Source organism: Catharus ustulatus, chromosome 12 (genome assembly GCF_009819885.2).
Source record: "Catharus ustulatus isolate bCatUst1 chromosome 12, bCatUst1.pri.v2, whole genome shotgun sequence".
Taxonomy (NCBI): domain Eukaryota; kingdom Metazoa; phylum Chordata; class Aves; order Passeriformes; family Turdidae; genus Catharus; species Catharus ustulatus.
In genome coordinates, this window is record NC_046232.1 from 1,335,579 (window position 1) to 1,361,475 (window position 25,897).

Genomic DNA, 25,897 nt, shown 5'->3' on the forward strand with positions numbered 1-25,897 from the left:
CTCATCTCCTTTCTCACCACCTTATCTGTGATTCCTCTGGCTTGAACAGAACTGCAGGGTTCAAAAGCACATTCATGGCCCAGGCTGTGGGGCCAGGAGAGTCTCCAGGATGGGCACATGTTTGTTCACAGGAACTCGAGCACCTCTGTGCATGATGGTTCTCAGCGTTCTCAGCTTTCACACAGGGCAGTGTGGATTAATATCAGACTTCATCCACACAGCTCATTAAAGTCAGACCACAGTAATAGTACCTTGTGTCACAAGAACAATCACTTTCTAAGGTACAGATCAAAGCCTGGGATTACCACCGTGGGCAGATTGACACCATTCAGGTGTGAAACATAAATAACAAATAGCTTGGTATTGGGTGACAACTGGCACCTGAGAGGAGCTGCTGCTGCATCACCCTCCAGAGCAGGGGAAAAATACTTACTAGGCTCCCACCAGTCACCTGAAAAAATGAAGGTTTTAGAAGCCACGGAGTCACACTGAAGTACAGGAAGTCAAATCCTTTAAATAATTAAACTCATGAGTAATTTTACCTGCACAGCCAGAGCTGGGCAGGTGAACACACCCCAAAAATAACAACCATCAGAGCATAAAAGGGAGTGAGGCCAGTGCAGTGTTTTCAAAGCAAACTTTTGTCATCCTTCTTTTAAAGTAAGAATGAAACTCATCAGTTTGGGGTGGGTGTATTTCTAATAAATGTAATGCAGGATAACTGGGTAATCTGGACACTTCTGCCTGAAAGCCTTTCACTTTTTAAAAATTATTATTTTTATATAAGTAAATGCTCAGTGCAGTCAGAACTTCTGATACTAAATTAATTTATCCTTTACCTAAAAGCATTCTGGATTTCTTCTTAAGGCAACATGAAGGGTCATCACTGGTCTGGTCCTGTGCTATGCTGAGCACATTCTGGCCCCAAATCCCCAGGTATTGATAAACCACCAGATCTCTGGAGAATTCAGGCCATCATAAATGCAAAGCATTATTAAATAGAGGATCTTTTTTAAGGGAAGCTGCTGTCATTATGATCTGTATTCAGCCCTACCAAAAATGTTCAGTGTGGTTTCAGTTTCAGCTACATCAATTTTAGCTGTGCAAATTTTCTGAAGCTCTGTTTCAAAGGCTATGTACAATATACCAATTCTGCTGGTTCTGTGCTACCAGACACCTTTTATCTCAGGATTAAACTAGAGCCAGCTACAATGGCCATTCCCTATCAGATTTCTGCCATAATTTTTCATACTTGCTAGCCATCCTCTGAGCTGCACAGCTGAGATCAGGAACATCCCAAAGTAAGGTCTCAGCTTTCCTGAAGATGGCAGAATCTGTGCCCCAAAGAGCAGGCACTGCTCTGTGCTGGGATGTACAAAATAAAGGAACAAGAACTGAATGCTGACAGGGATTTTTCATAACCATCTGCTCCTCTCTGCTCATGTGATGCTCTCATTAAAGCACCAATACTCCTGCTCCTTCTCTCCTGTGTTGTTTCCATGCACTCTCCAAAGCTATGGACTACTGTTAAAAATCCCAAGGTATCCTGTATGTGTCTCAAGGGGAAGACCTTCAGTCTCCAGCTGAAAAAGCCATGAACTGAAAGTAAGGCAGAAAACATCCACCACATGATATTTAATGGCATTTTGTACAGATACATGTCATTGGACAACAACATGGAACCTCTAAATTACTGAATTAATTTTTAGAACAACTGGCATAAATTCCTGTACAAGTTTCAATAGTTTATTTACAAACAAGGTGATAAAGACTATTATTAAATGCCCATGTAAAACTGTCACTGCAAAGCAGACAGAAATTAGATTATTTTTTTTTAAAATGTCTTTGGTATTCCTCCCTTCTCCCTCCATTCTCAACTCTTCTAACTTTTAGTCAAGTCATTGAAAATCCTGAAGCTTTCCAAATGCAACAGATGGGCCTCATCTACAAACTACATGAGAAATGGAGCTGCCAAAACCATTAAAGCTAAAGCTAATAAGGTCACCCCTGAAGTCACATTCCTGCTGGTTATTGCCTAGTCCCCCTCAACTGCCTGAACCAGAAAATTTACCCTGCTAATCTCATGTCTTGAAGTTGATAATTTTAGTTGACTAGGCACTTCTTATAACCAATGTTTTCTCTGTTTCTTATATGACATGTTTACACTACAAGGATAACAGCATTATAATCAATATCCCCTGAAACAAAAGTAATTTTTTCAGCTTCCAGAACAAACATAATTGCAAAGTTTTCCATGGACAGCGCAACAAATGCTATAAAGTGCTGAAATGCTATATAGCTGAGCAGGGTCCACTTCTGCTTGGCACAGGAAAACCACAGCTTAGACCAGATTCTGAACCTCAGTAATCTGTATAAAATACAGCAGCTGGACAAGAATTTTTCCCAATTGACATCCTCTCCATACAACAGCGATTCACAAGACCAGTACTCTTCAGCAGCTCTCCCCATTTCGTGTCCTAATCACAGCAAGAGCACCCATGGATCTGTCCTTGCCAGATGAAACCCTGGACGTGTATTTATCAAACCAGAACACAACTGCAAAATCATGTTCCTATCCCATCTTTCTGACTGTGACACTTCTTGGCTCTCTGTATCACATATAAGCTACTATTCACTTCACTACTCAGAAAATATTAATAGGAACTTTATTAAATTGTGAAGCATGCCAAACAGACTTCTTCCTAACAAAATTCTCTCCTTCTAAAATTAGAGGTAACCATAACAGAAATACTTATTTCCCGTTCCTTTCTTTTTAAGTGAGTGTTGCCTTTTTATGAATTCTGCCTGGGGTAGGCCTGCATAGGCAGGACAATATTGCAGCAAAGCCAAGAAGGGAAGGAGAGCCTGGCTGTGGTGCTGAGGGCTGCCCCAGCTGCAGATCCTGTTATCCCTGTCCCTCCCTCAGCAGTGTTCCCCCAGTATAGCAGGGACAGGATCTCTGCAATCCCAGGAGCAGCAGCAGAGGACTGGGGAGGCAGCGCTGCAGGAGAGGCAGGGGCAGGCAGTGCTGCAGGGGAGACTGTGCTGCAGGGGAGGCAGGGGCAGGCAGTGCTGCAGGGGGAGGCAGAGGCAGGCAGTGCTGCACGGGAGGCAGGAGCAGGCAGTGCTGCAGGGGAGGCTGTGCTGCACGGGAGGCAGGGGCAGGCAGTGCTGCAGTGGGAGGCAGTGCTGCAGGGGGAAGCTGTGCTGCAGGGGAGGTAGTGCTGCAGGGGCAGGCAGTGCTGCAAGGGGAGGCTGTGCTGCAGGGGCAGGCAGGGGCAGGCAGTGCTGCAGGGGGAGGCTGTGCTGCAGGGGAAGCAGGGGCAGGCAGTGCTGCAGGGGCAGGCAGGGGCAGGCAGTGCTGCAAGGGGAGGCTGTGCTGCAGGGGCAGGCAGGGGCAGGCAGTGCTGCAGGGGGAGGCTGTGCTGCAGGGGAAGCAGGGGCAGGCAGTGCTGCAGGGGTAGGCAGGGGCAGGCAGTGCTGCAAGGGGAGGCTGTGCTGCAGGGGCAGGCAGTGCTGCAGGGGGAGGCTGTGCTGCAGGGGAGGCAGGGGCAGGCAGTGCTGCAGGGGGAGGCTGTGCCGCAGGGGCAGGCTGTGCTGCAGGGGAGGCAGGGGCAGGCAGTGCTGCAGGGGGAAGCTGTGCTGCAGGGGAGGCAGAGCTGCAGGGGCAGGCAGTGCTGCAAGGGGAGGCTGTGCCTAGCACGGGCAGGGCAGGGCTGGCAGCACCACCCGGGGCTCCTCAGCTGAGCTCCATCATTCAGAAACTCATCAAGTCACAGGTGGGCAAAACCTTCTGGCTATTGGACTTTCACCCAAAAAAACTGAGCCAAAATGACCTTGCTGAATTCGCAAGAGTTTATAACTTTTTTTCTCTGTTATTTTTTCATTTTTGTTCCCTTCTATATTTCTGGATTCTGGCCAGAAGTGAAGCAGAAATGCCAGAATAGAGTAAGGCTGGTTATTCTGTTATTTTTGTATTCTTTCCAACCTTGAATCTCCAAGTTCTGGAAGAAAAGGCATTCCCATAAGTGTTCTAACTCAATTCTGCAGACCAAGGCAACTTGAAAAACATCTGTCTCCAGCTATTTATCTAAATTCAGTCTTCAGAACTTCCAAACACTTGTTGTTACTTGCCCTCTCCCATCAGCATTAAATGTAAACATGAGGAGGACTATAAAGAAATACTTGTAGTAGCTTCTATCACATAATAATAGCTGTCATTCATTTACCATTTTAATATAAAAAACTATATATCAAACTGAGTATTTTCAACAAAGGTAAGGTACATAAGGAATAAATTCTAGCAAATAAGTAGGTAACTGTTCTGAAGCCTACATATATCTTCTGGATTTACATCTCTACCTGTTTCAAAATAAACAATATCCTGTAACTGCAGAAAATAATTAAAAAATCTTTTCACTATTTATTACCAATGTCAGGAATAATGGTTTCTTACTTGTGTATATAATCACTTATGAGATATATTTGCCAAACTTTGAAGGGTTCTTTGAGGTTCAATTCTAAATCACATTACCACAGGAATATTTGTTCATGATTTTACTTCGTGTTTCAACAGAACTCCTCACTATTTTATTTTTTCCTCAGAACCTAGGATAATATTTAATATGGAAAACAGATGCTGCATGAGACTATGAATTATATTAAAAGCACACTTCCACTTTAAACAATGACAGCCTGAAACACAAATGATCAGTAATTTTAATCATAAAGAGATCACATACTATTATAGGACCACAAGAGATGATCCACTCCAAAATATGAAAAATCATACAAAGAAAGGTATTCCTAATTAATATGAATTAGTAAGTGTTACTAGAGGTGCTACATGTATAAGAAACTGGTAATAATGTAATGAATTTTCAAATATTATTGTCTCAAAATCAAGATTTTAATTACAGTAATTTCACGATTATAAGCCGCACCACGTTGACTAAAATTTTGGTCCAAACCCAAAGTGCCGCTTATAATCAGGTGCGGCTTATATACGGACAAAGAACAAAAAGTTGCTGTTTGAGTTTGGAGGACAGGTGTCTGCTGAGAAAGGCAGGAACTTCTATTTGAAATGGAGAATGTAAACCCCCTCCCTCCAAATTATTGCAATTTTGAAATCAAGGAGCTTTCAGGCAAAAATATGGGAATTAGGGATAACAGTTCTTTACTAGGGAAATTAAAATAGAAATACAATACTACAAAGAAACAAACTCCAAGCCCTGACACAGTCAGAGTACAGCCTGACACCCCATCAGGCAGGGTGTTGGCAGCAGTCCCATTAAATGGTGGCTGCATCCTCCTACAGTGACAGATGTAGCTCAGTTGGAGCAGTGCTCCTGTACAAGGTGCAGTTTCCCTCCGGAGCTCCAGTGGTGATGTGGAGAAATCTGGTTTTCCTCTGGAGTCCAATGGAGAAAGGGGCTCCCTTAGTGTCCCAAAACCTGTTTTTATCTTTGTAAGAAATGTTGGGCTCTTCCCCCTGGCTGGAGCAACTTCCAATGGGATGCAGTAATTTTATCAGTCCCACAGTGGGACTCAATGGGCCATTAGCAGAAAATGACTCACTGGAGGAAGGATGAGTTGTGAAAAGATAAAGAACAATGCCCTACTGGTTTCAGTGGATGGCCCTTTAGCAGAATATCTCCTACGGAGATAAGGATCCCTGCCCCACCCTTAACAGATGGTGATAGAACAGATACCTTTTATCACACTCTGGATTGTAACGTGCGGCTTATAATCAGGTGCAGCTTATGTATGGACAAAGAACGAAAAGTTGCCGGCACCCGGAGATGCGGCTTATACTCCGTGCAGCTTATAATCATGAAATTACATTTCTATGTTAGACCATACTTCAGAAGATGAGTTGAGAGCATTGAAAAAACTTTATTATTCATTCAAAACTGAAGAGCAACCTTTCATTGTACACTTAGGTTTTCCTTGACATCTGGGATTTAGGGGTTTTTTCCATGGGGGACTAATCCTCCTGCTTTTTAGCATGCCCAAACTAAGAACTACTTTTACTGCTAATACTGACTGCACTTTGAGTCACCTTGATTGTCCACACATTCAATGACACGACAGTCTGCCATTAAAATAAATAAAAAATAAAACTCTTACTAGGAGCTTTAAGTATTTCTTCAGATTTTTAACATCATTCCCACTTGTGACTCCAGAAAGTGGGACCAGAAGGCAAATGTGAGGATGAGAATTGTGCATCCTGGTCAGGGGAAGCATCCCTGCAGAGAGGGAGGAAAGCTGCCCATGATCACCTGGTTGCAAGGACAACTGAGACAAAGGGGGGGGATCACAGTGCGCTTGTAGCTTTTTTTACTGGCTGGGAATATTCAAGATATCCAAGTCAAAAATAGGAAGGGTGCAGCTGCTGGCAGTGATCTATCAAAATTAAAGGTACAGCTAATAAACAATTAATCACGTCCATTTTTGCCAAGAAAAACAACACTTTATAACAAATTAAAGGTAAGAAGCTATTGCTGTGCATAGTACGAAAAACTAGAATTGATGTATGGGGTACTGAGAGACCTTCTGCAAGCTGCCACATGGATTAGACTGTATAATCATTGATTGCTCATGACAATGTCTTCCAGGACAGAAAAATTCACAGCAGAATGATGTGGCCAGAGCTCTGGGCTGAAAGGACCACAGGTACTCTTGAGGGATGAAATATCCATAAACAAAAATGGACCACAGATGTCTGGTGTAATTCCACTCCTCTAGAAACACACAACTCTGGTCTAAAAAAAATCCTTCCTTTGTAAATACAGATGAAGAGCAGCAAGGCTCAGACATTAAACTACTCCCACATCTTTTTTCCCTCAGTAATTTCCTCTGCAAGAAATAATGGAATAAGCACACACCTCTAGGAAAACAGGTCGACTTCTTTCAGAAAAAAATCTAAAAATCTGTTAGAACTTCCAAGTGCTGTGAACATGAGCTCTGGCTGTGTGTGGTGCTGGCTGTGAAGCTCACCTGGCAGGCTCAGCACAGGCACCAGCCAGTAAAGCTCACCTGGCTGGGACAGCACAGGTACCAGCCCAGTAAAGCTCACCTGGCTGGCACAGGTACCAGCCCAGTAAAGCTCACCTGGCCCAGCACAGGTACCAGCCCAGTAAAGCTCACCTGGCTGGCACAGGCACCGGTTGCCAGGGCAGCTGCCAGCACAGCAGGCACTCAGTAAATCAGAGCTGGCCCAGGACAGGCACCCCTGCAGCCCCAGGCAGCTGGGCAGCCACACTCCCCAGGCAGCTTTAGTCACTGGCCAGTAGCTTTTTCTAAAGGAACGTGGGTGGGCTCACCCTACCAGCTCTCTCTATAAATCCTCACATTTTAACGCTGTCAGTCTTCAGACAACAATCACCTCTCTGCTCCATCATGGGATTATGTGTTCATTTGATCTAAATACACCTCTTAGAAGTTCTTTGTTGCCTTTATATAATGACAATAGAATCAGTTTTCTCTCCTGATAAAAAAGCACATTTTTCACATAGGCAAACAACAGTTCATTAATATTCCTCCATCCTTCTTTGGAATACATAAAATTGTAGCATGCACCTTATATAAATGAACCAAGTCCTGCCAAGTTATCTATTGCATCTGGTTTTTAGAAGAACTTTTCACTTATTAGAAACATTCATAGACCACATGGAATGACATGATTTATATTCTGAGAGTCTCTTTAAACCGTGGCATTTAAGCACCAGGAGACGCAGAGTGAGCTGGGACAATGGTTCAGAGGAGCTCTTGGGTGTATTTTTTCAACCAAACCAGGAGAGAAAAGAAAGGCAAAGACAAAAGGAAAAAGAGAGGGGCATAGAAGTGAATCTATAGGAGCTACAAGTGGGAGAAAACCTCTACAAGGTCCTTGCAGAGACTCCTCAGCCTAATGAAATCACCAGGTGTTGTCCTACGGCTTTTGCAGGCACCTTTTCAGTGAGGCCTTTGTGTCACACAGGCTTTATTTAATTCAGCAAAGCAATTAGTCAGGACTACCAACATACTAATTGATTCCAGTGAAGTCAATGAAAGCAAATTGCTTGCACTGTTTACATCTTTTGCTGAACTAAAAGCAAGGTGGATGTTGAGAGAGGGGACGGGAAATCAATAGCACAGAAAATGGCAGTGCAAGAGAAGGCAAAGCTGAGAGTTTGATGGGAGGAGGCAGGCACTTGAGCACAGAGATAATGCAGGCAGGATGCTCTTACTGCCTGCAGATAATGCTGAAATGGTGTGGGGCACTGGGAGCACTGAAAGCTTCAGAAATACACTGAAGATGAATTTTAGCCTGCTGAAAGTTTTACCACCTAGATGAATTAATGTATCCATAAGAGGCCAGACAAAAGCAAAGTTACAAAGGAAGCAACCAATGTGAACAGAACTTAATTTGCTTTTCCAGGATAACCACTGCTGGAAAACCAAGTTCTCTTTGCTGTAAGAGCAAGCTACAACTGTTTCACCTGGAGACCAACAAAGCCCCAGATGAAGAAAACCCAAAAGCCTGAATGCAATGAAGCTGCCACACAATCTGAGAGAGAACTTCATGCTTTTTCATTTTTGTACCTTCATTCATAGCATTCATTCCTTTGTGTGATTCACATCACATCAATTTGTGTTGAATTCACAAATGAATTCACCTTCCTGAGGGTCTAATCCCAGCTGTCAGCTCCTGCACCAGACATACTGGAATTAAGCACAATAAGCACTTAATGCCAAACCAGTGGGACACTGCTCCAACATGAAGTCTGCTTTTACCTCTGAAAATGTCTCTAAAATTACAGAATTCACAGACACTACAGCAAAGAGAAAACCCCTAGCATACATCAGCTGCTTTTTACTTCTGGCAAGATCAACTCCTACCACCCAGCTGGCCCAGAGCAATCAGTGCCCATGACCACTAAGAAGTTTTTAACTTTTTGCTCATAGTCAAATCAACCAAGAAAAATCCTTACTGTGTGAGGAGAAATTATACAATCATTTGGTTAAATAAGTTTCCAAAATCTTGAGGAGACACCTAAATCTGAGGTAACAATATGGACAAAATTCAAGTATTTCAAATCCTGTGATTTCTCAAGTAATAGTAAAGTAACTCTATGCTCAGATTAGAATTTTATAAAAGCTTTCTTTCCAGGTAGCTACCTAATAAACTAAACAGGCTGAACACAAAATGAGTCAAAGATCAAGACTAAGTTATCTGAGGTGTCAAGTGCACAAGGTTAAAGGTGAAATTTTATTAGGTCAAAGGTGACATAAATAAAATCTTTTATGTCAAAAAAGAAGGGTCCCAGGGACATATATCATCTAAAGACATCACAGATGACAAGTAATAACTTTAAGTAGCACAAGTGAGTTCTCACTAGAGTTACCTTCACTGACTGAAAAATTGAAAACAGTGATAAGTAAGTACAGTAATTTCACAACTATAAGGTGCACCGGTGTATAAGATGCACTTTTCTTTTTGCAGTGAGGATCCGCAGGCAACAAAGTAACGAATTAGTGACAGAATCGCAATCGCGGGGTTTGCTGGCTCGGCTGGGGGCAGGGCAGGCTCACACTTCTGGGTTGACAAATTGCCCAACTTTGTCCATATATAAGGCGCACTGGACTATAAAGCGCACTTCTGGGTTCAGACCAAAATTTTAGTCAAAAGGGTGCACCTTATATGCATGAAATTACTGTATCTATGATTATTACAAAGTTTTCCTGGAATATGGCTTCACTTCTGCATAAAACTTCGGAATTGTTTTCTCAAGTATTTCAAAACATTGCTGAATGCTTCAGTTGTGAGGTTGGCATTACCTGTGCATGCTGAATAAAGGATACACAAAGCAGATTGCTCTGATTAGTAAAACTGCTTTCCTACTTTACACTGCCCAGATCTACAATGTGTCTTACTAATGCTCTTCGGAGAAAAAAAAAAAAAAAGTAATAAAAAGCAGAGAAGGCCTCAGACCTAGGAAATGATAATACAGTTCAGAATAATTTTTTACTTGGACTAACAGAAAAATAGCCAAAAATAATATATAAAATACCTAACAATAGAAGCATCCATATATTGCCAGTGTACCACCCTGGTAAAGGACACTGGAATCAGCTATGGTAACTCCCAAGCTGTTCATTCAGTCAAAATTGTTATCTCCTTTCTCTCCTGCACTAAGCACTATTCAAGAAATACAACATTTAACCTTCATCTAGGTCTTCAGTTCTCATCAAAATGTTCTGCTGAGAAGCCCTGGAGTCAGGCACAAAAATCAGGATCTTTGTGCCCTCTAGTGGAACTTCTCTTTATGGGTACAAACACAGCTATCTGTATCGATCCCACTCCTCAGGACCTGGAATTGTTCAGCTATCAGATTAGATGTGGAGAGCCTGTCATGCCCAACCACAAGGAAATCCAGCTCAGAGTTTTCCTCCAGACTCATCTGAGCCAGCTGCCCAGCAAGAACCACACTTCAGTCACCAGTAGCCAGACAGGTACCAGCAAAGGCCAGAGAGATCCAACAAAATGTCAACCAGTACCTGGGACTGCCCACAACAGGACAGATTCTGGGAAATCTCACAGCTGGTATTTCCAGGCAAACAGCTACAGGAAGGAGATTTCTCACATGGGAAGCCTGGCACCTAAAATGCAAATCCAAAACCACACAACTCCCACTAACCACTGTCCAAGAGAAAAAGAGAAACTGAGAAACCAGTTTATGTAGTTTCATTACAGCTGGGAAGGGGCAGGAAGCTGCAGCTCCACAAACATTTATTCCTCCAGACTCCTGTGCCTCTTCAGTTATCTTTATCTGCTTTTCCAGTGATAATCACCTCTGTGGATTTCAGTACTTCAGAGACCCAACTCTCCAAAGCTTTTTAGAAAGGAAAACATGTCACAACTAGATGTAAGAAGATGAAAACAAAGAGAAGACTTCAGTAAATAAAAATAGCAAAGGAATTTTGAAGGAAAGTAAAAGAATCAGAACTACCAGGCAATGTCATCTGAATCAGCCTGGCTGGAAACAGATTTCCAAACACAATTAAGTTCAATCTGAATCAGTGCTGAAGAACTGACTTACACACTATTTCCTCCTAACACCTGACAGACACAACACAGGGGCATTCACAGATTTTTTGGATGGGGCAGAACCCAAATTGTCATAGAACAGGCCTTGACTTAATACTGTAGCTGAATTCTAGCAGCAGCAATGAAAAATTAGATGAGACAATAAAAGAATAGCCTTTTGGATAGTATAAAATATCCTCTGCTCCCTCAAAATCACCCTAAATGCCAACTCTTCCAAAGAAGCTATTGAAAAACTATTATTCTTCTCAGCAATATTAATATCAAAATGTTTCAAATCTTACAACTTTCAGTATTATGGAACTGGATGCACAGGACACCACATCTGCTCACCTAAAAAGGACTACAAAGGGATTTTAAGCAACAAGAAGAAACAAAGAAACCTGCAGGATGGTGACAACTGCCATGTAAAAGATTTTTAGGATGAAAAGATAAATGTAGTGACATGAAAAACATCACTACCTTTGTAATGTTTGATTAACAGAAAAGCAATTACAGTAATTTCACGACTACAAGCCACACGGACTATAAACCGCATCTCTGGATGTTGGTAAACATTTAGTTCTTTATCCATACACAAGCCGCACCCAATTATAAGCCGCTCTGTTGTTCGCAGTGAGGACCCGTGTGCAACAAAGTTGCCAAACAGTAACAGAATCGTGGGATGGCGGGATTTACTGGCTCGGCTCGGGCCGTGCGGGCTTGGCCCGGCCGACGGGGCCAGGTGGCCCAGGTCGGTGCTGCCGCTCGGGGCCGGCCACCGCTGCTGCTGGGCTCGCTCGCCCCGGCCCGGCACTGTCCTGCTGTGGCAGGGGGGCACGGAGCCTGCCAGCACCCGCAGCGGTGGTGGGAGGCGGGGATGGAGCCCGCTGGCACCCACGGCGGCGGTGGCAGGCGGGGGACAGGAGCCCCTGCCTTCCCCCAGGCCGCGGGGCCAGCAGGAGGGAGCCCCTGCCTTCCCCCAGGCCGTGGGGCCAGCAGGAGGGAGCCCCCGGCCTCTCCCCCGGGCTGCGCTGCCTGAAGGAGGGAGCTCCCCCGCCTCCCCCCCCCCCCCCCCGCCACCCTGTGCTGCTGGCATGGAGCCCGGCTCCACCCGCCGCGCAACAGAGTAACCAATTTGTAACAGTCACGTAAAGCCCGGTTTTACTGGTAGGTGCTCGACTTGGCACCTTGGTTTGCACTTCCAGAGTTGGAAATGTCAGAAAATTATTCACATATTAGCCACTCCTGAGTGCAAGCTGCATTTTTGGGGTGGGAGCAAAATTTTAGTCAAAACAGTGCAGCTTGTAATCGTGAAATTACTGTAGTCACATTTTATAAAGAAACAACTTCAAATGGCAATTGCCTGCAGTGTGTGAATGCGCTGCTCCTCTCACTACTTTTCACTGGTAGTCTGCTGTGATTCCCACGCTAACAGAAAATCTTGTTCAACTCCTTTTTCAAGACTTTCATAGGCTACTCAGCTTTGTGGCATTTAAAACCAGAAGTAATACAGAAGAACACTACAAAACTTACCACTTCTTCATCTGAAAGCTCTCGTCCTTGTATGCTACTGTTTTCTCTCACAGCTTGCTGGTGCTTTTTCCCTTTAATGTGGCTGAAAAGATACACTTCTGATGAAATCTGTAATGACAATAGCTTCATAGTTATTTTTCCTTTGCAAATTCCATCATGGATAAATAACAGTTCTTTAACTGTAATATAAAATATGCCAATTTGTCAGGGGTATGTTCAGAAATTCAAGCACAGTAATAAAACCTAATTTACATCAACATCTTTTATGCAGGACTTAACAATAAATTGCAGAATGATTTGCCAGCCAGTAGTATAATAACAGATTAAAAAATATGCTAGGGTCTTCTCTCATTTTCACTTCAATCTAATTTCCTATATTGGAGTTCCATTCTGAAATGCATGATCAGTGAGTACACAAGACTGCAGCCTGCTGAGTTTGTGTTCCAGCACTGCCTGAGGTGATGCCATGCAATCTTGCTTAATGGAGCAATTAAAGAGAAATAATGCCCATGGCACAGAAGAGTCCAGTGATGCAGTCTCTGAAGGCAGTGGGGGCAGTTATCAGTGTGAGATCTCTCAGCTCTGGCCCAGAGGCTGTGGCTTCTCTCGCCCACCATTCCTGGGACAGGGAGCCCCTGCTGAGGCTGCGCCTCTGCCAAGTAATGTCCTTGGCTCCCAACAGCGACCAAAAAATCAAACACCAAAGGAAGAGGAGACAAAGAGAGCACTCCTTTCCCTGTCCAACATTTTGAAGTGTCCAACCAAACTCAATTTGGGAACTTCTTGAGCTTGATGTGGTTTCTCTGTGAACTTCAGTCCAACAACACTTAACCCCTCACAGCCCCTGAACTCACAGTAAATTCAAATATCCACAGCATCTTACAGTAAGGTGTTCCCAGTTCAGTTGTCTGCTGTGTAAAGGACTACATTCTTTACTTTGCTTTAAATCTATCTTTTAACTACCTTCTTCCATCTGATGCTCCTGAGTTCTTGCTTCCCTCAGCAGAGACAGCCAATAACTGAGCCCTGCCCACCGTCTCCATGCTACCCACAACTCTACAGCTCTTTTAAGTCTTCCCTAACCCACCTGATTTATGGACAGAAGAGTAATATGCCCTTTTTACAAAAGCAGAGCAGGGATACAATAAATGTGCCAGGAAGTGAAGCAGAACTTGTAGCTTCATGGCTTGGGCTGCTCTGCAATTGCAGCAGTACCCCCTGTCCACTCACCATGACATTGCACAAGGAGCACTGCTTCTTCCGCTCATAGGGGGTGAGCTTAGGTGCATAGTCAGTGTTAGCATGTCTTCCACTGCTCAGCTCAGCTGCTTTCTCTTTCCTCTGCTCAATTTGCTCCATGTGCCTTCTAATACTTTCATCATGCTGAATGGAAATAGAGCAACAAAACCACATTGAACAAATTTAACTGTGCAAAGAAATATTGATGTCTTTTTCAACTAATGCATCCTTTTATACCTTCAACTGAATCTTCTTCTGCAGTTCTTCCATGGCTTCTTGCTGAGCTGCAGTAAGAGCTGCCAACCTCTCCTCTCGATCTCTAACCAAAAGACAAGTACAGGGAGAATATGTATCAATGTAAAGCATGAATAATACTGACACATTTATGTCTGGAATGCAGAACAAGAAAACTCAAAAATGAAGATTGCTCAGTAAAAAAATAAAAGCAACAAAAAGAAACTTAGGTAACAGAGACATTTTCATTTGAATGATTTGACAAAGACAGACACTTGAACCTTCGTAGCAGAACCTGGATCACACCTCAGTCCCAACCAGAGCACTGATAGTTGAGATGCCACAAAAGAGTGATGAATGTGAAACCCTCATTCCTCAGCCAAGGGCTGCAAGCAGTCAACCAATGGGGAGGAGCAGACAACAAATCAAAAAAACCCCTCACAGCACTGAGGGCAGTGCTCTATAAAATGTTCACTGGTACAAATTTAAATAATGAAACTTTCAGATAAAACTCTGACCAACAGCATCGCCCCGTTGAAGAGATTTTGATCAAGAGGTGTAACTTGACTTGTAACCATGAGCATTAAGCAGAAACTTGCAGGTAAGAGTTTCATCAAGGACAACTTCCTAGGGATCAGTAAGCCAAGGGAGCAATTAAAGCCTACAGAGGAAGGAAGTCAGCTACTCATGCCGTTTATACAGACAAAACTTGTGCAATGTGATGGGAGAGAAGCCTGGCAGCTATAAAGTGCTAAATGATGAAGGCTCTGGGTAAAACTGAGCTATGAAGGACTCGACCAAAGCCATCAGCCATCTTTTCAAAAAGCATTCAAAAATTAAAGGAGCCTGAGTGACAAAACTAGAGAGCCTGACACAAGGACTATTATCCAAGCTGCAACGGATTTCACCATGTGTGGATTCCCGTTTGTCTGGGTTCTTAAACACAAATATGACAGAAAAAAACAAAATCAGTTCCGTAAATGTAGAAGGCTCAGATAAAGTAACAATTTTAAAATAAAAAGTCACAGAAAATATAAAAGTGGATAGGAAAGAAGACAGTGGAGGAAATAAATCAAATGAAAAACACTAAAAATTGTTCTTGCAGAGAGAAAAAGTGAACTCTTCTAATCACTGTGGGCATGGGAGGGGTGAGGAAGAGATTATGGATGAGAAGCAACAGGTACTTTATGAGTTATTGTTCCTGACATACAGAAAGGAAAAACTGAACTACAAGCTCATTTCAGCTGTTTCTTTCAGGCTGCATTTTTACATACTTGTTTAATGCTACAAACTACAACAGATTATTACCATTTCATACTTTGGGTTAATTATGTTTTGTCTTTGAAACAAAATCCCCAGGTTTCCATTTATGGAGCATCAACACAACTCCTACACAAGCCCTTCTGAAGAGCATTCTTTTTCCAGGGCTAGGGTACTTTACCAAGTTTTATGATTTCAACATTTTCTGTATTGTGGATTTCAACTCCAGAATATAAAATACTTTGAAATCACAACTAAAACTTTACTGGAAACAAGTTAAGGGCAGAGGGGCTTTTAAAGTCAGTTTTAAGTACATTACTCCATTCATACAGATGTTTTAATCACCAACAGATGCACACAGTAAAGCTTATACTGAAGGAACTTTAAGCAGATACTGCAAAAATTGTTCATTCCTGCCTGTATTAGATCTTCAGGATACAAGCCAAACCCTAGTAGCAGGAAAAAGCCCAACAAAACACCAAATGATACCCCCAAGGTTCCACCAAAATACTGCAATCCAGGATGGAAGGGACAGGTTCCTGTGAAGCTCATCCCCCTGAGCTTCAACTTCAGGACACTGAGTCCTCCCCTCACTCTGCTATGTTAGAGAAACCTCAGAACTGTTATTAGGGACATGGAATGACCCTGACATAACACAATCACTGCATTGTAAGGCACCACACACATTCTTTCCTACTCTTTCCCAAAATTATCAAAAAAAAGGAAAAGAAAAAAAGAAAAAATCTCTCATGTAATCAACATCTGGCAAAGGAATAAAAAAGAAAAACAAGTGCAAGCACGGTGCTGCAGTATCAAGTACAAAGGGTTTGAAAATGGAGTTTTAGAGCAACAAACACAGATTTGCTGACACACAAGAGCAACAGAAGGCAAATGGAAACTGCTTTTCCTCACAAGTCATAAGGAAATGAATGGGGTGCAACAAAGGGATGGGGCAGATTTAACTCTGATTACAAAGAGCAAGGAAATATATGCTTGGAGAATTTCACCAGAATCTAACTAGCAGACAAAGATGTCAATAGGGCAATAATTGGCCATTTGCTTACTTTGAGGCTTTCCTCACATTTCAGAAAGATACAGAAGCCTTACACATGCAGGATCTATCTTCTCAAAACAGCATAGCCAAATCCTCCATTAGTCCTAATCTTCCTCGAGTATTTCCAAATGAGAATAACATACTGAAGGATCCCTTCCAACTCACTCTGTCTCACTGTGATTTTGGCTCAACACACTGAGGAAAACTCCATGAAGCCCCAGGAAAGGCTACAGATCCTGCCCAGAATTCATTGCACATTTAATAGAAAAATGAATCTATGGTATGAGGACCTCTGAGGATGAAAGGCAATCAATACATTTCTGAATATTTTACTTGGGGAAAAAAAATCCTCTTCCTGACAATTGTGAAGAAAACAAGGCATGACATTAAAAATGTATCCAGAACCATTAGTAAACACCCATCAGAGAAAAAAAACCTTAACTTTTACCAAGGTTTTAAGGAATGCTTGTGGCAGGGGAACTGCAGGAGAAGAGGGAGAAATAGGAGGTGAATACAAAGAGAATTTGGTAAATTAAACAAGCAGAATATATCAAACTGCATCAGACTGGAAAGTAAACATGTCTCACACACCAACATTCATCCTCTTTGCACCTCATGTTTGGCTCAAAAGGAAGAGAGAGAAGAGTCTGTGTGAAATCCTCTTTTTGAACTTCTAATTATGGGTAAAACTATAAACCAAGCAGTTCACAGACAGCAGAATGAATGAAGCCTGATTTCCTGGTTGTGTGCTCCACAAATGTCATCTCTGGTGTCTACAACAACATGAAATCCAATTGATGCCAGTAAGTCCAAAAGTTTCTGGAGAGTAGAGGAAATGGAGAACATGGGTACATTAATCTTGTTGCCTTTGAAAACCAGGGTGAAATATGAAAAAGGCAAATTATTACAAGGTCTTGTCTGCGATAAAACTAAGACAAATATAATAAAATACAGCCTTAAAAATAAAATATAATAAAATACAGCCTTATGACTTACACTGTGCATGTATGTGAGGGATAAAAAAATGTACTCCACAGTTTGTGATGACTCACCAAATTTCTCCTTTCAAGTCCTTCCTCAAGAATCCTTATTAATGTCACTTTTTAAAATCCTAAGCCTGACAGGGAGGAAGGTACTGCTGTTACAGAGAAGGTGCAGTTTGCTGGGGAGGACAATAGTGAAAGGAACCAAACAAATTATTGCAAAGTTACCTGGCCCTCTCCCGTGCTGCATCTTCTCGTGCTTTTTCCTTCTCTTGCCTCTGCTGCTCAATCCGTGCCTCCTGCTCCTTCCTCTTCATCAGCAGCTCCTCCACGCGGGCCTGCCGCTCCGCTTCCAGGGCTCTCTTGCGCTCCTGGGAGGGAAAAGGGAACTCACTGCTCTTTCAGGCACGGAGCACACAGCAATTGAGAGAAACTGCACTTGAACACCTGCAGAGCCAAAAAGAAACCCCAAGGTGCATTTGGTTGTGCCCTGCAGGAACAGAGCCCTCGTACCTGCACTGCCTCATCCCGTGCCTGCTTCTCCTCCTGCCTGCGCTGGCGCTCCTCCTGCAGCTCGTTCAAGCGCTGCTCGTACTCCTTGAGCTTGTTCAGCACATCGTGCCTCTTGTTCTGAGCTTCCAAGGTGTTTATAAAAGCTATTTCGTTCACCTGAACACAATCAGAAAGCCAACCAAGAAGTTGAAATAGGTTTCAGCTTAGGGAGCTTCATCCATTTGTTAATTATCCATTTGATAATTAAACTGGTGGGACATTCCTCCAGAGTGGGGTGGAAAATCACCAGCTTGAGAATAAGTCTTTAGGTTTGCAATGATTTTTTTATTGTTTTGTTTGTTTTAAACAAGACAGCCCATGGAATATAAAAAGAAAACTTGTATCAGAGAAATAAGAACCTTTGGGTGAAATACAGAAAAATTCTCTCAATTCTATCAGCACTGAGATTTCATCAGTCCATGCTCTCAGTTACAAAATGTGCAATGCTAAAATCCATATGGCTGAATCAGTAAAATACACAAGTGCTAGTAGAATCCAACAGGGCTTTTGAGCTAACTTTAAATACATGTGCACTTACTGATCAAAAAAGTGGAAGTATAGATAGCACGAATAAGAGAAAACCAAACAGGGTTGTGGTCTAATATTTCTTATCCATATAGACTGTTCCATGAACATGTATTATCTTTTTCAACCACAGGACAGTGTAATATATAAGAACAAAAAAATAATAAAAGGTTAGCTCAAAAGAACTTTAATGTATACATTAAATAAAACAGGTAAAGAGAACACATAGGGACAGATGAAAACAGATCATGAAAAGAAGAGGTAGGATCATGTTTGCAACTTTGTTTACTGACTAGAATCCATCTACAGAATGGATTTTACAGGTCAGTAAACAAGTAAGCACTGGGAATTGAGATAACCAACTGGGCAGCAACAGTTACCATGGTCTGCAGTTATCCTAGCCATCAGCTATTTCTCTAAAGCCTTCTGGCCCAATTAACCTTGATTTCCAGAACACAAGAACCTCCTGAGGCAGCAGATCCTACGCACTTAAACACACACAATATTTGAAACATCTGCTTATCTGGGCAACTATGGCAAGTGTGATCTAGTTAATATAATTACAGAAGTCACACTGGTGTAATGGAATAGTAATCAATGTATGGGAGACGGAATTAGGTAGTCTAGAAATCCTTTTAATCCAAGAGAGAAACAGCAACTAAGGCAAAAAGCACAGTCAGTTTTGTTGCGCTTATCCTGAAACACAAATGTACAGCTGCATCAGTCATAGCTGAGATACATGCTCATCATAAAATGGAACAGTTTAGAGGAGATGCATGTATCTTCACTTGGGAAAAACAGCCTCTAAAATGAAATGCTTTGTTTCATTTCTGCTGGTTTTGGCTGGGATAGAGTTAACTCTCTTTGCAGTAGCTAGACAGGGCTATGTCTCAGATTTGTGCTGGAAACGATGCTGACAACACAGGGATGGTTTAGTTACTGCTGAGCAGGGCTTGCACAGCATGAAGGCCAAGGGACCAAAGGGATATTCCAGACAACAGCACATCATGTGCGGCAACAGAACTGGGGGAGGCTGGTGTAGGGCCTCTGCTCAGGGACTGGCAATTGTTTCCTTTTGCATCACTTGTCTTTCTTTATCATTTACCTCTCTTTGTTATTTTCCTTTTTCTTAGAACTGATTTTTCAACACCCAGTTACTAAACTGTTTCTGTATCAACCCATGAGATTTCTCACCTTTACACTTTGATTCTCCCCCCATCCCATGGGACAGGAGGCAGAGTAAGTGTGTGGTTATGTAGTTGCTGGCTGGGGATAAATTAAAAATTATATCAAAAGTGGTATGAATGAAGCAAACCAAAAAGCACCCATCTAGTGATGGATGGAATTTTGTATTAAGTCAGAGGAGCACTAAATATGCAGTAATTTCACACGTATAAAGGCACGCCCTTTTAACTGAAATTTTGGTCCGAATCCGGAAGTGCGGCTTATAGTCCGGTGTGCCTTATATATGGACAAAATTTGGAAATGTGCCAACCCGGAAGTGCGAACCGTGAGCTGAACCGCATGGGGCTCAGCGGGACTCTGTCCTGGTTTGGAGGACAGGTGTCTGCTAAGAAAGGCAGGAGCCTCTCTTTGAAATGGAGAATGTAAACCCCCTCCCTACAAATTATTAGAGTTTTGAAATTAAGGGGCTCTCAGGCAAAGATATGGGAATTAGGAATAACAGATCTTTAGTAGGAAAATTAAGATAGAAATACAGTACTACAAAGAAACAAACCCCAAACACTGACAAAGTGTCTTGGGTTACAATACAGGATGTGATCAAAGTACCTATTCTATCACCACCTGTTGTGACCAGGTGGGGCAGTGATCTTTATCTCTTTGGGAGATATTCTGCTAATGGGCCATCCATTGAAACCAGGCAGGGCATTGTTCTTTATCTTTTCACAACCCATCCTTCCTCCAGGGAGTTATCTTCTGCTAATGGCCCATTGAGTCCCACTGTATGACTGATAAAATTACTGCATCCCATTGGAAGTTGCTCCAGCCAGGGGGAAGAGCCAAGCCTTTCTTACCTGGATAAAAACTGAATTCTAGGACACCAAGTAGCCCTTTCTCTACTGGATTCTAAAAAAAAAACGAGATTTCTCCACATCACTACTAGACCTCTGGAAGGAAACTGCACCTTCTACAAGACCACTGCTTCAACTGAACCACATCTGTCACTGCAAGAAGACTGCAGCCACTATTTAATCAAACTGGTACCAACACCCTGCCTGACGGGGTGTCAGGTTGTACTCTGACTTTGTCAGGGTTTAGAGTTTGTTTCTTTGTAGTACTGTATTTCTATTTTAATTTCCCTAGTAAAGAACTGTCATTCCTAATTCACGTATCTTTTCCTGAAAGCCCCTTGATTTCAAAATAATAATAATTTGGAGGGAGGGGGTTTACATTCTCCATTTCGAAGAGAGGCTCCTGCCTTTCTTAGCAGACACCTGTCCTCCAAACTAAGACACAAAGTCAGAGCACAACCTGACACCCCGTCAGGGTGACACCCATCAGTCAGGGTGTTGGTAGCAGTCTCATTAAATGATGGCGACAGTCCTGCTGCAGTGACAGATGTGGTTCAGTTGAAGCAGTGGTCTTGTAGAAGGGTGCAGCCTCCCTCCGAAGGTCCATCGATGGTATGGAAAAAAGTCCGGTTTTCCTCTGGAATCCAGGGAAAAGAGGATGACTTGGTGTCCTAGAATTTCAGTTTTTATCCAGGTAAGAAAGGCTTGGCTCTCCTACCTGGCTGGAGCAACTTCCAATGGGATGCAGTAATTTTATCAGTCACACAGTGGGACTCAATGGCCATTAACAGAAAATGACTCGCTGGAGGAAGGATGGGTTGTGAAAAGCTAAGGAACAATGCCCTACTGGTTTCAATGGATGGCTCATTAGCAGAGTATCTCCCACGGAGATAAGGATCACTGCCCCATCTGGTCACAACAGATAGTGATAGAATAGATACTTTTGATCACATCCTGTATTGTAACCTAAGACAGCATGGCTGGCACGATTGTTACTAACTGGTTATCTTGTTGCTCACAGATGCTTGCTGCAGAAAAAAAAAAGTGCGCCTTATAGTCCGGTGCACCTTATACACGGACAAAGTTCGGAAATTTGCCGACACCCGGAAGTGCGCCTTATACTCCGGTGCACCTTATACTCCTGAAATTACTGTACTCTACTTAGAATAACTGCCACATGCTAACAGCAGGTCTCTGTCTATTCCCAGCTGCTCAACAACAATGGTACAAACACAGCCACTCAACTACTGTTTAAGGACACACAGTGCTGGATTTGGAATGGCTTTTTAACAAAGGAAAAGAAAAATGAGCTCCCTCATGGTGCTGGAAAAGCAGAGAACTCATCATCATCCTTTCAGGAGGACTAGGTATCACCAAAAATGCTGGCACCCTCTGTGAGGAACAAAAGCAGCAAGGCAACAATCAATTCTTTACTTCAACCCATCTTTTCTTCCTCACCAACCCACCATGATGCCTAGTAACAGTTAATTAATTTTAAGTCATATTAGAAAAGAGTGCACCTTTAGACATCAGCTTTTATCAGCTCCGTGGCTCACATGTGCTCGTATCTAACCCACACTGTCCTTCACAAACAGCTCAGGAGCACTCTGAGGTACAACATTTATAAAAGCACAGATGTTTAACAGTTCCTCTGGAAAAAGTCACTTACCTTGGCTTCTTCCTCTTGTGCTTTTTTCACAATTGCTTGTAGCTGCACTTCACGTTTGAATTCTGCGTGGAGTAACTTCTCCTCCATCATCCTGCGCCTTTGGTCTAACAATTCTTCTTTCCATTTCCTCACATCTTTCTCCTACACAGAATGAGTCCATTCCTTACTAACACAGCATCTGACAACAGGGCCTGAATTTTCTTCAGGATTTTCTAGCCCTTGAAGCTTGCTTCATGGTAACAACATGTTTTCGTGCCCTACAGAAAGCCCGCCTTAAGTTTAACTCCAAGTACTTCAGTTTGGTGAGTTTATAATTTCTGCTGGATACATGAATACATTTCTACTCTTGTCATATCTTCCCTGAATCTGACATTGTCTCCTATAGAACAGTCAAGAAGTTAATGATTTGAAATAATGCTTTCTTTAATAGTTGTGATAACTATGTAAACTCAGACTCAGGTGACAACTTCATTTCCCCACTAGACTGGATCTCTACCATGTGGGAAAAAATCCTTTTCTGAAAGGGAGCAGAGCAGCCCTTTATATCACAGAAAGCTTACCCTCTCCATTAATTTCTGAAGTTTCAGTGTCTTTTCTTCACGTAACTTTTCTCTCAGCTGTTGAGCTTTCATTTGTTTCTCCTCGTGCTTCTTTTTGGATTCCGCTATTGTTCTTTTAATAAAAACCAAAAGAGGAGCAAAAGCAAGTTAGACAACATTAACTGACAGTGTAGCAAACATTTCTACGCCATTTCACCAAGAGAAAACAAATAGGCCACTGGAGGGCAATTATTTCCTGTAAATGTGAATACTGTTCTTCTAGACTTCTTTAGTTAGTGGACAAAGCAGCATGAGCCTACTCATGAAAAAATACAGAAATATTTCTGTAGCACTTTCCACCCAGAGACTTAACCAGACAGATTTAGGAACAGTTTACAACAGTCATGAGTTTGGTTGTGTTCCCTGGCTGGGCAGGCAGGATTTAGGAACAGTTTGCATTAGCCATGAGTTTGGTTGTGTTCCCTAGCTGGGCAGGCAGGATTTAGGAGGAGTTAGCATTAGCCATGAGTTTGGTTGTGTTCCCTGGCTGGGCAGGATTTAGGAACACTTTGCATTAGCCATGAGTTTGGCTAGCTGTGTTCCCTGGCTGGGCAGGATTTAGGAAGGGTTTGCATTAGCATAAGTTTGGCTGGCTGTTTCCCTGGCTGGGCAGGCAGGATTTAGGAACACTTTGCATTAGCCATGAGTTTGGCTGGCTATTTCCCTGGCTGGGCAGGATTTAGGAGCCAGTGCAGCACCTCTTGCGCGAGGGGGATGAGAGTTTCTCGTGCATGTGGATGCCGTGGCCGGGCGGCCGCGCGGGCTCCTCCTCCACTCTGTCTCCCCACGAGTTGCTCTGGCGCCACGACTCACGAGCTGTGCACATGAAAACAAAGGTAGGATCATTTAAACACACTCCTCTACAAGAAATGCCAATAATAAGGATTTGTTTTGCTAGTTCTTTTTCAGATGGGTTTCCTTGGTGCAAATACAGACTGAAGCATCTTTAACACCTTGTCCTTTTTTATGCTTGATGATTTTATTACACTTTTATCCAGATGTTAATATAAAACTGGATTAAAAACCATAAAATCCTAATAGAGAGATGCAGAAAGAGAACTGAAAAACAGAGGGACACAGAGACAGTTTGAACACAAAGTCCATCTTTCCTCAGGAAACAACAGAGAAAATGACATAACTTGGAATGTGTTGGGCAAACTTCTGAAACCTTAACTGTCCATGAAAAAAACGGGTATTTTTTCTAAATTTTTGCTGTCATTTCCATATAAGCACAGTAATATATACAAATTTACCTTCATAATCTGCCAGAACATCATTCCAGTCCATAGACAAACCACAGAAGGATATGCTTCCATTGCCCATATTAGCCTGAAATTTAGTAAGAACCAGACAGTAAAACATAAACCTTAACTTGCAGGTAGACACACAAAATGAAACAATGCCAACTCAGCAATATTCAGCAATGCTTCCAAACAGAACTGGCCACCCCAAAGGCAGATGCTGTTCCTGTTCTGACAGTAAAAATTAACTTGTTTCACCTACTCTTCCACAGCAGCAATGAACATAACAAGTCCCAGGTTGCCCTGTTTTGCACCCAGAAAAGGCAGCAGGACACTGACTGAGTTTAGTAAGACTAAATATCCCTAAGCAGGGGATAACTGTTCCATGGCCCTATTTCACACATCAAACAGGTTATGTCAACACCAAAACAAACACTAACAAATTCTGTATTTATTCTCCACTGACAACAGAGCTTGAATGTAGGCACAGTAGAATGAACTGGGCACTCACAGAGAAGTCACTGTCGTTGTCAGTCTCGATGTTAATGTCATTGTTCTCCTCTGCCTCAATCTCTCTGGTTAACTGCTCCTCCTCTGCAATTGCACTGGCAATGGCTTCCTCATTTGCCTTCTCCAGCCGATCTGCCAACTCTTCCTTCTTAGCAAGGACTTCTGCCATGGACTGGAGGAAACAAGACAGCAGAAAAAAACCCCAAATCAGTAGCAGGCACAAAAAGGAGGATTCCACATAGTTAACATGAATTACATGATATTTTGTTCAACTTCTCTTTACTTATAGATTTTTTTACTGATATATTTTGTGAAGGTAGCTGAAAATATAAACCCCACTGAAAGTGTTAGTAACTATTAACTCATTTAATAACTACATGAAACACTTATGAAATTAATTATTCACATAATTCAAAAATGTCTTCTACAAACACTGTCATTAAAAGCACAAAGACAGTTTTCCTGTAATTACTGTTTTAAACAGTTACTCTTAGGGATTAAGCAAGGCAAACTCTGAGATATGAGTGCATGCCATGCTGTTACCTCTACAAAAGGAACCATGCTTCAAAGTATGATTTAAAGATGGAAATTATCTGCATGAACTGCATCTAGAAACTTTACCATAGTTAATGGAATCTCAGGCTGTACTTGTTTTCCAACATGAATGGAAAAAGAGTGGGGCAAAAATGTAAGCCTGGATATGCTGATTGTCCATTCTTTCTCTAGTGTCCAGCACTAAGCAGTCCACTTCCACTCCACTGCCAAAAAATGTGCCATGATACACAAACTGGTGTTTAAAGCAGTCTGATCCAGAGCAGTAAAATGCTTCCAACAGACACAGATGCCACCAACCTGGTAGCATCCTGAACTGTTAATAACTGAGCATCTGAAGCAATGTTAGTGAGTGAGATGCTTGAAATCTGCTCTAAAAGCAAACAGATACTTGGCTTGGAAATTATCTAACAGGACTCCAGTCTGCAAAAGTTAGTGATTTACAAGAAAACTTCTGCAAATCAGAATTTTAATCTAGTTTCTGACAAAACCAAAACAAAACAAACACAAACCCCTAAAAACCCAGAACAGAACAAAGCACCTGAAAGGATAACCTGGATTTGATGTAACATTACTGCAACTCTCCACTCAGAGAATCCCAGTGAAGCACACCCACCCTGCACAATTCCCCAGACAGGAAAGGACACTCTTTCTGGGGAGCCAGATAAAAACAGAAAACTGACTTCACTTTTTTTTTTTGTTTTAAGAATGGCATTCCTCCAAATTGCTTGTTGTAAAGGAAGACCCAGCAGAGCAGCTCAGTGAGTCTTAAAAGGCAGAGGTCTGACTTTGTTTCTAACAGAATTTTGATATCCCATGTGTTTCCAGTTTGATGGGCAAAA

The 25,897-nt window shown here is 42.4% G+C and overlaps 1 protein-coding gene across 2 annotated transcripts in view; it reads right to left on the reverse strand.

Annotated features, from left to right (window-relative positions):
• The window catches only part of SCAPER (S-phase cyclin A associated protein in the ER), a 140,084-nt gene that overhangs the window by 81,974 nt on the left and 32,213 nt on the right, over positions 1-25,897 (reverse strand). For both annotated transcript variants that reach the window (XM_033070745.1, XM_033070746.1), the window contains exons 11-20: positions 24,505-24,675; positions 24,006-24,081; positions 23,451-23,568; positions 22,714-22,825; positions 22,154-22,294; positions 17,888-18,043; positions 17,603-17,745; positions 14,081-14,162; positions 13,835-13,987; positions 12,605-12,712 (exon numbers count right to left, since the gene is read on the reverse strand). In XM_033070745.1, the coding sequence (XP_032926636.1) occupies positions 12,605-12,712; positions 13,835-13,987; positions 14,081-14,162; positions 17,603-17,745; positions 17,888-18,043; positions 22,154-22,294; positions 22,714-22,825; positions 23,451-23,568; positions 24,006-24,081; positions 24,505-24,675 (1,260 nt within the window). The remainder of the gene's footprint in view (positions 1-12,604; positions 12,713-13,834; positions 13,988-14,080; positions 14,163-17,602; positions 17,746-17,887; positions 18,044-22,153; positions 22,295-22,713; positions 22,826-23,450; positions 23,569-24,005; positions 24,082-24,504; positions 24,676-25,897) is intronic.